This window comes from Macrosteles quadrilineatus, unplaced genomic scaffold, assembly GCF_028750875.1.
Source record: "Macrosteles quadrilineatus isolate MER2022 unplaced genomic scaffold, UCM_ALF_1.0 Scaffold_9__3_contigs__length_116548681, whole genome shotgun sequence".
NCBI classification, from domain to species: Eukaryota; Metazoa; Arthropoda; class Insecta; order Hemiptera; family Cicadellidae; genus Macrosteles; species Macrosteles quadrilineatus.
The window spans coordinates 97324499-97339285 of record NW_026542602.1 but is presented as its reverse complement, the minus strand read 5'-3'; the positions used below and the strand labels follow the sequence as shown (position 1 = coordinate 97339285).

The 14787-nt window shown below is 35.2% G+C and overlaps 1 protein-coding gene across 1 annotated transcript; it reads left to right on the top strand.

Annotated features, from left to right (window-relative positions):
* The first annotated feature begins 3117 nt into the window (after window positions 1–3117).
* LOC129002857 (uncharacterized) lies at window positions 3118–13641 on the top strand. The gene is made up of 5 exons (XM_054430953.1): window positions 3118–3506; window positions 4021–4384; window positions 6476–6616; window positions 8441–8593; window positions 9891–13641. The coding sequence occupies exons 1-5, from the start codon at window positions 3217–3219 to the stop codon at window positions 10062–10064; spliced, it is 1122 nt and encodes a 373-aa protein (XP_054286928.1). The 5' UTR covers window positions 3118–3216; the 3' UTR covers window positions 10065–13641.
* The last annotated feature ends 1146 nt before the right edge of the window (window positions 13642–14787 follow it).

Sequence of the window (14787 nt, the reverse complement as noted above, 5' to 3'; positions counted from 1 at the left end):
TGCGCCTAATGGTTACGGAAACTCCAACAAATTGTAAATTTAAAATTCTCATGTTATTCTTATGGAGAATAAGTAAACTGTTGTAGTTTGCTTGTTTATTAACATATTTTGCCCAAATTTGGAAAATGTTTTTATTTCTTACTAACTATTAACATTTTACATAAAAAAAAACACTTTGATACCCTCCCTGTTGCAGCAAACCTAAGTATGTGAAACTGATTCTATTTAAATAGGGAATAAATGTGATATTTTTAAGGAGACATTTTAGGGTAAATCTAATCAGGCAAATGGAAATTCGCTTAGTCTGCAGGTTTGCTGCGGCGGGGGTAATTTATATGTATAGATAAGTAAACTGTTGTAGTTTGCTTGTTTATGGACATATTTTGATCAAATTTGGAAAATCCATTAATTTCATACTAAACTATTACATTTTACAAAAAAAAAAAAAAAAACACCTTTTTTACCCTCCCTGTTGCAGAAAACCTAAGTACTCATTAAACTAATGTTATTTAAATAGGGAATAAATGTGATATTTTTAAGGAGACATTTTAGTGTACCAATCCAATAAGGTAAATGGAAATTCGCTTAGTCTGCAGGTTTGCTGCGACAGGGGTATTGATTTGGTTGTTATTGTTTTTATAATGTGTGTTTTTATAAATAAACAATAACAATCAAATCAAAACAAATACTATTTGACAGTTACAATCAAGTGATCTTTTGTTTGCAATCCGAGTGACGTCAGAGACGGGAATAGCAGCACACCTATGTTTTTTCCTTTCACCATGAGTTAAGGATGAACTAGGCCTGCTGTAGCATCAGTTAACTATCCTGTAATTTTTTTACAATTTTGATGATCTCACAAGGACAGCAACCCTTATATTTCTCATTCATATTCTGTATTTATGAACTTAAGCTATATAAACTCAGCGGTTCTTACAATTAATTGAGGTAACCTTAAAACGTGAATTTCAGGGTGAATGCGTTTGCCTCAAAAGTCACAAATGAAAAGAGTGCTTAGAATTGCCTAATTTAGCTAATTAAACCAAGTTTGAAAAAAATATGAGTCGAGCTTAAGTTCATAATACAGTAACCCATATTTCTTTAATTTATGGAAACATCAACAATCTAACTCATGAGTAGCCACAAAATATTACAGGGATTCCTTAACTTATTTTCGCCCCAGTCTTATGAGGGAGGCGGTATTGTGCTTTAGAGCTTCCTCATTCAAAAATTCATAACAGGCCTGACATGTTCGACATATCGAATAACAAGAATATGGTAAACGCAACGCAAAACGCATGTAAAAGAGAAACACTTCACAAGTTCACGACACTGACACAGGAAGGGGGCAGTATGCAGAGTCCCGACCCGAGTCATGAATTTATTTATTTACTAGGTGTGCAATGCAGTTGTATGCTTGCAATATTGAGCGGAGCTAGCATATTAATCCAATACTTTTCTAAAGTCAATTTTACATCTGTTCCTCGCAAATGAGATACTTGCAGATCCAATGTCAATGGTATATTTGTTTCACTTAAATGGAATGTCTATTTGCAGTATTCTAAGTCAATTATAAGTCTGGTTCACGCAAATGAATTGTCTACTTGCAGGAACCAAAGTTGATGTTTCATCTGGTTCTCATATATTAAAATGTCTAATTACAGTATCCAATGCCAATGATACATTTGGATCGGATAAATAAAATGCCTATTTGCAATATCCAAAGTCAATGGTTTACATAAATGGAATGTCTATTTGCAGTATTCCAAGTTAATGATACGAATTGTTTACTTGCAGTATCCAAAGTCAATGATACGTCGGGTTCACGTAAACGAATTGTTTACTTGGAGTATCCACACTCAATGTTGCATTTGGTTCATGTAAATGAATTGTCTACTTGCAGGGTCCAAAGCAGTGGTTCATTTGATTCACATAAATGGAGTGTCTATTTGCAGTATCCAATGCCAATGGTACGCCTGGTTCACGTCAATGGAATGTCTACTTGCAGTATCCAAACTCAATTGTATGTCGGCCTAGATTTGGTTCACATAAATGGAATGGCTATTTCCATTTATGGATCCATTTGTGCATTTTCCATTTATGCATCAGCCTTATTCCGCCGACCATAATTATTGGTATTTCATTTTGTATTAAATTATACTCAATGATATTAATCCAATTTTTCTTCCCTTTTTCTCTGTACGGTATTTGTAATATGCTATTTGGGTGATTCGTTGACTAACATGTTGTGACTCTTGTTTACCTTTTTATTGTTATCTCGCAAATAATGTCATGGCAACCAATTAACCCTTAAGGCCCATGTTAAATTTCCAAAAGTTTGAATTCACGTAGAGAAAAGCCCTGTGGTCCGATTTGTACCATTTCAGATTTATACCTTCCCGCATGGTCGGTTACTATGGTTGTGCTAAATTTGGTGCAGATCGCTTCAGCCGTTCAGGAGGAGTATTTGTAAAACAAAAGCAGGAGTGTAGTATAAGAGCTTCGCTCGCTTCGCTTCGCTCCGCTCAATAAACGGTTGCACCATTTTTACAAGAAAAATACAATGGTCTTACAGAAAGAAGAAGCAGAGGAAAAACATAGTGTCTTGGATTATCACAGGTCAGTACAAAAGTAGTGAAAAAAACTGGAAAACAAGACTTCAATAACAAGACATAAAAGATAAATAACAACTTTAAATAACAAACTATCTGAACAAGTTAACAAAACAAGAGATTCGAAAAACAAAACCAGTATAACAACAACTTAGAACAACAAACGAATGTCGAAGGGTGGAATGAGGAACTATTTATCAGAAACGGCTCCATCCAATCTGTTCCACAGAGCAACACCTAACGCAAATGTAACAGTTGCAGTTCCAAAAAAAGTAGGATTTGGATTTGATTCATTACTTCGGCGAGATGGTCGTGTCAGAGGCCCCCAGAGTCCAGACCCAAATTAATTGATGTAAACTAGACTTGTTTCTAAGCCGAACTGGAGTAGATTTAGTTCTTCAGTCTCGGATCGGATTGAGGTGGGTCAGCGTTCTTCCATTCCATTCCCTCCCTTCAAAACTTCCGTCGAAATGGAAGTGGACTTGTGTTGCTGAGTGGGGTGAGAGGTGAGAGGGAGAGGAGGAAATTGATTGCTATTTTGTCAGTGTGATAGTGCAATGTTCCAGTGTTCTTCCAAATTTAAAGTGGTTATTTAAACGTAAAAATGAGTGAATCGCCATGTATTACGTACATGGCGCTTTATATTTTGACGTTTCATATACTTCAAACAAATTCCCGAACATCAACATTTTGGAAATTGAATGTTGAGGACGGGAAAATAATAGAAGTCAACCAGTTCCCTAGTGTTGTTACTTCTGTTTTGCCAAACGATGACAACGACGATCCTATATTCAATATTATTACATCTACTGTTCATTACGGGAAGAGTTGGACCAAGAGAAGCTCCGAAAATTATTGTACGGATTGCCAGTCAATAAACTCCTCGTCGAATAGGTAAGTCTAGCCCAGAAAAAACCCAGATATAATTTTGATGGGTCCTAGGCCTAGGTGCTTACTTCCCAGAATTCTAGAAGATTCATAAATGTATACCTAGTATAATTTCAATAACCTTACAAATGACAGAACTCAGAATAATTTAACTTAACTTACATTCATAGGCTAATCAATTAACTTACCTAGGCCTAGGCTAAGTGCAATCCTTTTGTTAGTGTTTTGAAATGAACAGAGGCCCTAGATTTGATAGTATAAGTTAGACCTATCCTACAGACAGGACAGGACCAAGGCTGACAAATTTTGAAAAAAAAATGATAACTTGTCTTAGGATCTAACTTAGGCTCTTATGAAGCTTGACTTAGAAGTTAACTACAAAACAGAAACTAGTTCTAACTTAATCTACTAGCCTAGGCTATTATTTTATTCCTTAAGTTATATTTTTAAGTCTTAAAAAATCTGGTTGGGAATTTTACGCCTTTCAGACTTAATCACAAAGTTCTTTTTTAACTTTCAGGTCTGACCCATATGACGCAGAGGTTAATAAAACATCACACCGTCAAGAATCAGATATTGACGACGAGATATTGGATTGTGGGAAAACTGTCAACTTCACATATTATGACAATTTGGTTGGTATCGCAAATCGCATGAACCACCCAAATGTTCCTGAACCTCAGGTAGCATTGATCTTCAAGAAGCGCAACGCAGAACTAGACATTGAAGGATTGGAGAGGAGACTGAAAAAGGCAAAGAGAGAGAAACCAAAATCAGTCCAGCTGTATAACCAGATTGGAAACTTCTTCAGAATCAAGGGAGACACGACCAAATCAATTGAGTGTTTTAGGCGTGCACTTGCTGTGTCACCCCATAATGCCGAGGTAGGCTTAAGTTAACTTAAGTGTTTAATTAAATATTCTTGTAGGTACGGTAAAACTAGGAAGCCTACAAACCACAGTTAAGCTAACTTATTAGCCTAGATCTTTTAATGTGAAAGTGTATAGCCTGAATCTCAGGTATCTTTGAGCAGATTTCAAATTCCTCACCCAAGCTAGATTGGAAGTGGCAAGTATATGTCGAAAATTGAACTCCTCCTTCCTGCACCAAATTTGGAGACGCTAACTAAACCACTACACCTCTGGCTAAGTTAGCATCACTTCAATACGTTGTGGCTATTGATGCAGTCCTTTATTGTGTCAGTAGTTTACTCATCTAGTAGGCCTACACATAATGTGTCCTTTTGTAACATAGGCCTACCAATTTTTTCGGTTAGTTTCTGATGATTAACCCTAGCAGTGGCCAACGTTCACGGGGTGATGGTTCGCCATTGATGCTTAGAATGGCCACCATCACGTGATACGGACGTGATGGTATGGGTGGAAATTATTTTAAAGGTAAAAAAACACTTATAATCAACTCAGATGAGAACAATAGGCCTATTTAACCCTCCGAGTGTCTCTTGTTTTGGCCTTAATGTCTGCCTATTTTTTGCTCATTTGCAAGGTTTTATTAAAACGGATCTGAGAAGCTTGAAAACAATGTTAATTATACTGTTCTATATACCATTTTGTTTGGAAAATCATGGGCTTCAATATTATACATAAAACATTTAAGGAACATTTGTTTAAAAAAAATTTTTTAGGTAAAAAAAAAATGTTGGAAAATTAAAAAAAAAAAGTTTGCGCTCAATGAAATTGTATAAATTATAGGCCTATAAATATTTGAAAATAGCCACTTTGTTCTAAATTTTGTGAGGATTACAAATATATAATAATATAAGGAAGTAGATTTGCAAATAAATTTAAGTTATGGGCAAGAAACAGATTTCAGTACATAGCGTTTAGCTAAGAATGCATAGCCTAACCATAGCTAGGAATCTGGCTGATAATTTACATCAATATCACTACCTACTTCTTCAGGATCATCAACCAGCCCTTCAAAATCACTTAAATCTTCTTATAATGCACCACGTATATCACTACTTTTGATTTTTAACACTAAAACAATGATAAACGTAATAAAACACAAGCTGTTTACAAATACGCACGTCAGCTGTCTGCTACAATATTTTCGAAACTAAAATGAAAAGCGCTTAGAGACAGACCTCCGGAGAAAGCTCTGAATCTGCCAAATTAAATGATACCTAACTCGATCCAGTTCAATCCGATTTTGTCAGTCATAGAGCCTTCGCCGTAAACAGTGTTTGTGAGTCGATGCATCGACACAAAACACTACACAAAGTGTGTTATGTGTCGAAGCATCGACAAATAACACTCGGAGGGTTAAACCATACGAAAGATCACATTCTAAATTTTCATTTTATTACATAAGTTAAACAAACCCTGTAGCATGTAGCCTATATAAAAATGTCACAACGATTAGAAATCAAATGAATTTTTGGCGCGGCATGACTTTTGCAGCTGACTCTTGGGAATTAGCCTACCCTGCTCGGGTAATTTTCGTCTGGGATGTTGCGGGTGGTACCACTCAATAGCCATTGATTTTATCTTCATTGTGGTAGTGATATTCAGAACAAAATATTGAAAAAAAATTACCGAGGCTGCTTTTGAAAAAAAACAAATCTAACTTTCTTTATTTTTTTCACTTAACCGAAAAAACACACTGCCTAAATCATTATTATATTACTATTTCTAGATTCTTCAGTTCTTTCCGAACAAAATGAATATGAGGTTGGCTAGGTTTACTTGTACGGTTGAATTTTAACGAATTGAAAAAAAAAAGGTCTGAAAAATCGCCAAAATGGGTTGGCCATTCCCCATTTCTAACATTGGCCAAACTGCTAGGGTTAAGACCTTACTTAGTCAAAACTAGAGTCCAGTTCCAAAATGTGTGAAGAAGGGGAGTCTACTGTTCACCCAAAGCTAATCTCTATTGACTTTTATCAAGAAAGATACTGTTTGAAGAAACAGAGGGTAATGTTGATAATTAGCCTAACTGTTGGTTGGTTACAGGTGTTGTTGAACCTAGCGCGAGTCATGTTTAACCTGCAGTACTTGGATGATGCCATCTACCTTACTCGCCGGTCTCTGGAGGTTCAGCCCCCAGATAAGAGCGCCTGGCAGCAGTATTTCACCTTGGGCGAAATTTTTAAGGTGAGTAAAATCTGTTAAACTCCCTACTCAATCTTACTTCCATATATGGATGATTTGTCTCCAGTGTTTTACTTGTATAGGCAGACGCAGAGGCAGCGATTGACCATACATGTGGTAAGGGGGGAATCCACAAAAAAGGCATGAGGTTGTCTTATGGAGTAAACATTACATCAACTTATAGATGTATCCCCTACCCCTAATGTCCTTCCTATTCACCACCACTGCGCAGAGGCACTCATTAGTAGGCCTAAGGTATTTTATGGTTAGTAACTTACTTAATGCATCTTGAGTGTAGGCACAGAAAACATACTACTATAACCCAGAATGCCAACCGCGTGGTAAAAATCGTTAAGTACTTTGAGAGAGCTTTGCCTGTCAATTCGTAGGCAGCGCCACCAGCGTTGTTATGCTGAGTGCATTGCAGCGCTGGTGGCGCTGCCTACAAACTGACAGGCAAAGCTCTCTCAAAGTACTTAACGCTTTTTACCATGCGGTTGGCATTCTGGGTTATAACTTAGTACCGGTAGTATGTTTTCTGTGGTGTAGGGCAAGTGGTGCCTTGTGTATGATACTAAATTTATCCAAAAGACTGATTGATCTAACTCAGTTTTGGAAGTGAGTGTAATTTAACATAATGGGATGTAAATAATAATATTACTAATGTGTCACCTATTATACCTTGGCAATAAGCTACATAGAATACCTTAATAATTAATTCGTTAAGTCATCTGAACTTTTTGAACAACCCAATGATTCAGCTGATTGTGTCTTCCTATCACAAGCGTCAATCTGAAAAGAATAAAAGTAACGGGAAACCCTTCTTATATAAGCCAAACTACATCAGCTATAAGTTTAAAAAATATGACTTGGAACCTTACATTCTTCAGCTAGCCTACAAAATCTACCGTTTTTAACTTACCAGACAAAAAAAAATAAAGAAAAATGGCCAACAAACTTTTCATGTCATATTTCAAAACTCATTAAAAGTACCTACCAAATTTATTTAAATATTTAAAATAGAAAATATTAGTTTTAACCTTTTAATTAGAACTAATAGTGACAAAGAATTATTTAACTTAAATCTTACAAAATTTCAAACAAATACCTTTTACTCTAAGTAGGCTGTATGCTGAGTCCTTTCCGGGTGGGTGTCCAGCCAACCTCAAAAACCGGGAATTGTCCGTGAGTTTTGATGAGCAGGAAAAATCTGTGAATTGAGCGTGATTTTTGTAAAATAAAACGGGAACAGAAACTTGAATATTCCAATAATCACTAAAAATCAGACCGAAATCTATGATTTTTGTTGTTTTGCGTAGCCTAGATGAAAATCGTGATCGCGAGTAACTATTGCAAACAAATATCACGTTCCAGTTTTGCCCTCTGAAAAGTTAAAATTTTGAACCTGGGAAACCTGGAATTGTCCTTGAATTTTATTTTGATAGAACGCTGTACATACACTGTCTTGGAAATAGAGAAATAAGTTTTTGCACTATTACCAACAACAATTTGCTCTTCTATCCTACCGCAATATGGCCAACTGAACTTCGCTTGCTAGTTTTAGTTGGATAAGCCTGCTCCATCTGTTGGTCTATTGTGACCTTTGGCGTCATTTGAACTGTTGGAGAGCAGGTGAAATAACACTCGTGTCTTCCAATTAACAGGGACCGGCTAAAACATAATGGACGAAGAAGTAGTAGGTGACAAAAATAATACCGGTAGTAGGCCTATTATTTTACGTATTACCACAAAGCTAAGGAACGTTCCTCTTTACTATTGCAAGGCAACTGCATTTCCCATTTTCAAACTCTGGTTTGTGTGTTGCAGGCTTATGGACACTACCAGGAGGCCACGCTACATCTGCGTCACTGCTTGGAGCTGCGGCCGGAGTTTGAGCCCGCACTGGCAACACTGCGAGACATGGAAGCTCTTCCTGACAACAACATACACATCTACACTGTCCTCATCATCATCTTCCTGGTGAGTAACTGAAATTGTTTTGGCTTCAAATCCCGCCAATCACCAATGGATTTTATCTAAGTGATAGGCTTCTAGAATGAAGTAATGCTGTTTAAAGTTAGAGCCTATGTCCTAGCATTTTCCCAAGGTGTGACTAGCTGGCATGCTTGTTCAATAAAAAAAAAGGAAAAAATCCGAGAAATTTTACAAGTTTTAGAAGTAGGGCGATTTTTGAAGGTGAAGAAGTGAGATTTCTGGAAAACGCTTAAGAGTGTTTTGTAGAAAATTTAATTCCTGACCATGAAAATTCTTTCAAATCTTTGCTAGTTCTTAATGTTTTCGAGACACAGCCGTTTAAAAAAATGTGTTTTTCTTAAAAAAAAGGGGCAAAAAATTCAAATTTTGAACTGCCATAACTTTTGATAGGATTGACGTAGAGATCTCTAGTTTGCACCATTCTTTTTCTTTTTTCATGCCCTCACATATATGTCATGATATGTCAAAAGGGGTACCTTGCAATTTAAAAAATGTAAGCTAAGGGTAGGGGGTATATGAGACTTCGCATTAAATTCACAACAATTGTGGCCCCTACGTCACATATTTTTATTTATTGCAGTTTTTACATACAGTAGACCCCCTCTTATCGGGACTCCTCGGGACTGAGGCCAGTCCGGATAACGGGTTTTCCAGTTAAACCGATGTCCCCAAAAACAATGTTTAAATGCTTATTTGACTTAAATTTAACAGAGCATTGTATTTAGACACGTGATCACTGGTCTCAAATCTTTCCCACGAGAACGGTCGTTTCAGTACCGCCCACTTCCTGCCGATCTAGTCCGGTTAAAGAGATGCTATTTCCACCGAGTGTATTCCGGCTAAACCGATGTCCGGATAAGAGGGAGTCTACTGTAAATAAAGAAGCAAGTTTAAAAAAAACACCCTGTAATAGATTGGCTTATCTGCACAAATAAAAAAAAAATGTTGAATAGGCCTGTTTGAGGTTTTTAGTATTTTTCACCAAAACAAATATTACACTTAAAAATAATGTTATATATGGTACCAAAGGGGAACTCTCCTAGTTATTTTGGTGGTGGAACCATGCTGATCGGTAAAAGAATCGCAGAGAAATTGGTGAATATCCATAGAAATAAAGACATTGCCACAAACAAATTGAGAACCTCCTCCTTTTGTTGGTAATGGGAAGTCGGTTAAAAGAGTTTTCTTCTTTCATTTCTTTCATTCAACCCTCCTTTACTAATCTTTGTCCAAAATTTGTCTGCATTAAGTCAAATTTAATTGCAATTTTATTTAATCACAGGTGCTGGGCGTGTTGATAACGGTGGTGTCGTCGTGTGATTCCAACCTCGACTCGGAGTTTGCCGAGGTGAAGGCCCACCGCCACTTCAACCGCGCGATGGCCATGCGCTCCCTCAAGATGGGTATATCGCCACGTGCGCTGCGCACCAAGCGTTACAACGGTGGTTGCGGCTAGGCCGGCCATCTGCACTTCTCTCTTTTTATACAGCACAAATTCCTTAGAAATCACATACTTCATAGACGTATCGTACCTTCTCGGTTTTATTATTGATGTAAAATTTCTTTGATGTTGACGTTCGAATGGCATTGTTTGTTGACAAGGTAGACGATCGAGTGAAAATGCAATCTTGGAAACACTAATCAGTCGGATGGTCCTAAGCTGAACTGAGGTTTGTAAATGTCTCTTGTAGTTTTACGTAGTGTTTGTTGTTTGACATGAAAACATACCTAAATACTTAGTTTTTGCAACATGAGTTCTGTTAGGATAATTATTAGTCGGTATTTTTACCACTATAATCTTACATAAAATGTTACTTTTAGATTTTTGCTATTTAGGATTGGAGTCAACCATAATCTAGTATGAAGGATACTTTCTTGTTTTGTTGACAACACTAATAATTAATAATTTTTCTTTTCATGAATTTAAATTTTCCAGAAGTACTAAAAAGAGTTTTTGTCCAAGACGTTATTTCTTAGTGCTCCAATTTGGGATTGGAATGAACTAGTAACCAGGATGGAATAGATGTACAGAAATGATGGGAAACTCATTAAGAGTTAATAATCTAGTCATTCTAAATTAGTGAGGTAATGTATTTATTTTTGTAAAAATTACTTTCTGAATAGTGTTTCTAAAATAGCATAGTTTTAGTTGTAACTTTTTTTGCTTTTCCAATTTATTTTTGGAGTTCTAATAGTATTTATCTGAAGTAAACTATTATCTTAGGTTTTTTCAGATCTAGAACCTCCAATTTCCTTTATTGAATTCTGATCTTTATAAAAGTACAAATCAATATGAATATCATTAACTTGGTAGGAAGACTAGAAAGAAGTTCAAAGTTCAATAAGCTTGTTCACTTGGAAAAATTAGTCATTCATACTGTTACACAATTTAGAATACAGGAAGTTAAAACTGAGATAAAATCACAGCAATATTACGGATATAAGTAAGAACACAAACCATTTGTTGAGGATGAAAGGGGAATTAAAAAAAAAATTTAGAAAAATGTTATTCTAAATTTTTTTAACCTAGAAAAGTTTTGGTAGAAATTATATTCAGTATTATTATCAATATCACTTTGGAAGGCACTTAAAAGCTATTTTATACCCAGATTTAATGTTAGGGCACAACCAACTGTTAGTTTTACAGTTAGTGGTTTAGAAACATATTACATTCTTTCCCAGTCAGTAATAAGCTTTAGGAAAAAGTTCAATATTAAGTTTATCTAATGATTCTTTGTGTCTGTCTGCTGTCTGTAATTTTATTCCGTGAGTCAGTTGTATAATCTTTTCTTCCCAAATTAAATCCCAATACCAAAAGGATTTAAAAAAATTATCCAATAAATCATTTTCTTTTGAAAAGTTGTGGTTTTATTTTTTTTTTGTATTTTATTAACTCTTACTGTGAAATGTCAAGACTTGCTTGTGGAATAAATTTTAACAATAACAAAACAACTGAAAAGATTGAATCTTGATATTTAGGAACTTTTAACTTCTTTCAATTCATTGGGATGAGTCTCATTATTATTGACTTCAAATGGTTGTGAATATTGTTAATATTAATATTGTGTTCAGTAACTTTTATTTGCTCTTTACTCGAGTTGGCACTTATCTTTATTTGTGTTACATTTGTGGTCACAAAATCCTTGCAAAATGTCAAGTTGTAAAGAATTTTATATTTTCAATATGTGCCATATTGTAAACTTCATTAGAGTTAGCTTTATTTTCTGTCATTTGTTGTACATAATTTATGTATAAGATAATTTTTTGTACTTAAGGAATAAATTTGTGTTGATTAATGAATTATATTTTTTACATTTGTTCAAATTTCAAATTATTTGCTTCATATGCAGCTTGAAAAAAAATATTTGTCTTCCAATCAGAAAGTATTCATTATTTTGTACTTGTTTTCATTAAGAATAATTTATGTAAAAATTGACTTCATGACAAAATATGATATTACCTCCAGTTTCTATTAGTGTGTTTGTGTTTTTAAATAAGAATTCAAGACATTTTTGGTGTATTGGTATTATTACGATAGAACCCCGCTAATTTTATCTTGGATAGTCCGACTCCTGGCCAATGCGACGGTGCCATCGCCCATGATGATGTTATCACGGTAATATTGTGATCATTTTCTATTGTTGTTTAAACATCATCACTGTCTCCTGAAATCGGGGCAAAAATCTTGTTTGTCCTCCGCGGTCATGGAAACATCATCATCGTTTCCCGTGATTGGGGCAAACCCTTGAATATATTTAGCAGTAACATCATCAGCATCTTCCGTGACCAAGGAAACATTATCGTCATCCCCCCTATCGCGACAAAATCTAAGATACCCTTTGCAATAATAGAAACATTATCATCGTCTTCCATGATCACATAACAATCTTGTGGTCAATTGTCTTCGCGATCTCTTCAAAATACTGAACATTTTCTAAACTCGCTGGAACATCATCTTCGTCTCCCCAATAACGGAAACTTAATCCTTATTATCTGCAAACATGACAAACTCATACCTGCGGTAATGGAAACATCATAATCGTCAACCGCAATCGCGGATTAATCCTGAACATGCTTTTTTACGGATAATCCCATCTTTTCACAGACCCAGATTCCAGTCTCGTAGGTGACGGATTAGCGGGGTTGTACTGTCCTGGTAAAGTGTTTTTTAGAGTTAATAAAATAAATTTGAGTTATTAGAATTTATTAGCAGTTGGTTCATTGCAAATTAATTGTTGAAACTTAAAATTACACCTATTCTTTAGCTCTAGTAAGAAGCCAAAGTACATTATTCTTTTGTTCCTTCAACGGATTGGACAGTAAAGATCTCCTGGTTAGACCCATTTGTGTTCCGATTGTCACAGAACCAAACAGTATAATTACTTTGAATTTTGGTCTTGGTATTTCTATGTCTCAGAATGATAATTTAATTTTGTAAAACTCGACCCATTGTATTCCTTACGAAATCACTACAAACATTCCACATAAAAACAAAATGACTCTAAAATAAATGTTGGCTTGAATTTATTTTACATAAGATTTAGTTCAAAATCAGGGGCGATTAGTGGGAGGCTGCCTTCTGCGCATTAAGAATGAGATGATGAATAAGGAAAATTCTAATTAATAAAAAAAACTGAAATTCTCAATACTGTATACTGTATTTAAAATATGATAACCTATTTTCCGTGCCCCCCCCCCCCCCTAAAAATGTATATTCATTTACCAATGTCAAAGAAACTGTATATTGGATGTGAACCCATTGCTACTTCATAAAAAATGATTTGATATCGTATGCTTTCCTTTATAATTCTGGTGTTATTTCTGTGTATTTTCAGGGGGTTCTCAAAATTATAAGTAAAATCAGTCCTAAATATTTAGTTAAGCAAATAAATGTGTTGGGTTTTACGTTGTGCCAACTTAGGCTTTGCGAATTTCACAGGTAATTGTTTATTTTCTTATTGGTTCCTAAGTAGTTGTTTCAGTTTGTTTATATTGTGAACAAGCAATGAATAAATAATTTATTATGAAGCAAACTACTAGTGTTTGTGTTTTCCTTTTTGAAATTGTGATTGTCCTAAGGTTTCATAAGGTTTTTTAGTCTTTTAATGCCTTTGTTCTATCCACCCAAAAACTTAAACTTTGAAATATTCAATTAGTTTAATATGCCTTTTTGTATTTGATCATGTTTCCACTCATCAACACAATCAAACAAATTGTTTTAAAATTGTTTTTGGTAGACACAAAGTAGGCCTACTGAAGAGTCCCTTATATCTGGCCACCATAGTTAACCAACCTATTAGAAAAACTATGATTTTTACTTTCTCCCCCTATACCATAGTATATGGAGAAAGTATTGTTTTCGTTAAAATTTTCGAGTGAGTTTTGAGTGGATCTCCGTTTTAGGTCCCACTGGACACAAAAAAGAGGTTTTCAAAGTGATGTCTGTCTGTATATGTGTATGTGTACAGAGCTACAGACCACACCTGTGGTCCGATTTTTATTAAATTTGGTACGTATGTACTAAATACTAATCCATAGCATCTCCAAGCTTTTTATTCCTTTTACTGAAATTTTGATTTTTATTGGTGATTTCACATAAAGTGACAGAAAAATTAAATTTTGTCAAAAATAGCCTGAATAGTTTTAATAAACATTTAGAATGCAATAGTCCTTTAAATTCTGAACAAAATGGTACAGCTCCCATTTCTGAGAAAATATAAATAACGGTTCAAAAGTTATTGTAACTTATGTTATTTACAAAAAAAATTATGGAAAATCTAATTTTTGAAAAAAAAAAATCCATCTGAAAAGATTTCTGAAATAATGTGCAAATCGCAATACATTCACCCATACTGTCAACATGCACCTCAGCTGTCCATTGTTTATTAGGTGGTCAACAGTGTTTCCTAATGCAGAATGTCTCTGCTGAAATCATGATTTTTTGACCATGCGCATGATGCAGCTATATTTTCTGTATGACACTTGGTTTTCTTCTTACATAAGCTTTTGCGGCAGCTGTCATGAGTGTTCATTGTGGTGTTTTAGGTCATCAACCACCTCTTCACAGTAGGGACGAAACGTCTGGCAACAGTGTATTAGTGGGGACACGGTTGACACAAAAATCCCCCTTTGACCTGGTTTTCTTCATTATACTGCTTTCCAAAAAAACACTTACCCTT

Excerpts from the sequence above, each read along its gene's own strand:
- LOC129002857 (XM_054430953.1), top strand. The coding sequence starts at position 3,217 with ATGAGTGAATCGCCATGTATTACGTACATGGCGCTTTATATTTTGACG. Across the intron at positions 6,617-8,440 it reads CCTTGGGCGAAATTTTTAAG|GCTTATGGACACTACCAGGA; the intron begins GTGAGTAAAATC and ends TGTGTGTTGCAG. Across the intron at positions 8,594-9,890 it reads TCCTCATCATCATCTTCCTG|GTGCTGGGCGTGTTGATAAC; the intron begins GTGAGTAACTGA and ends ATTTAATCACAG.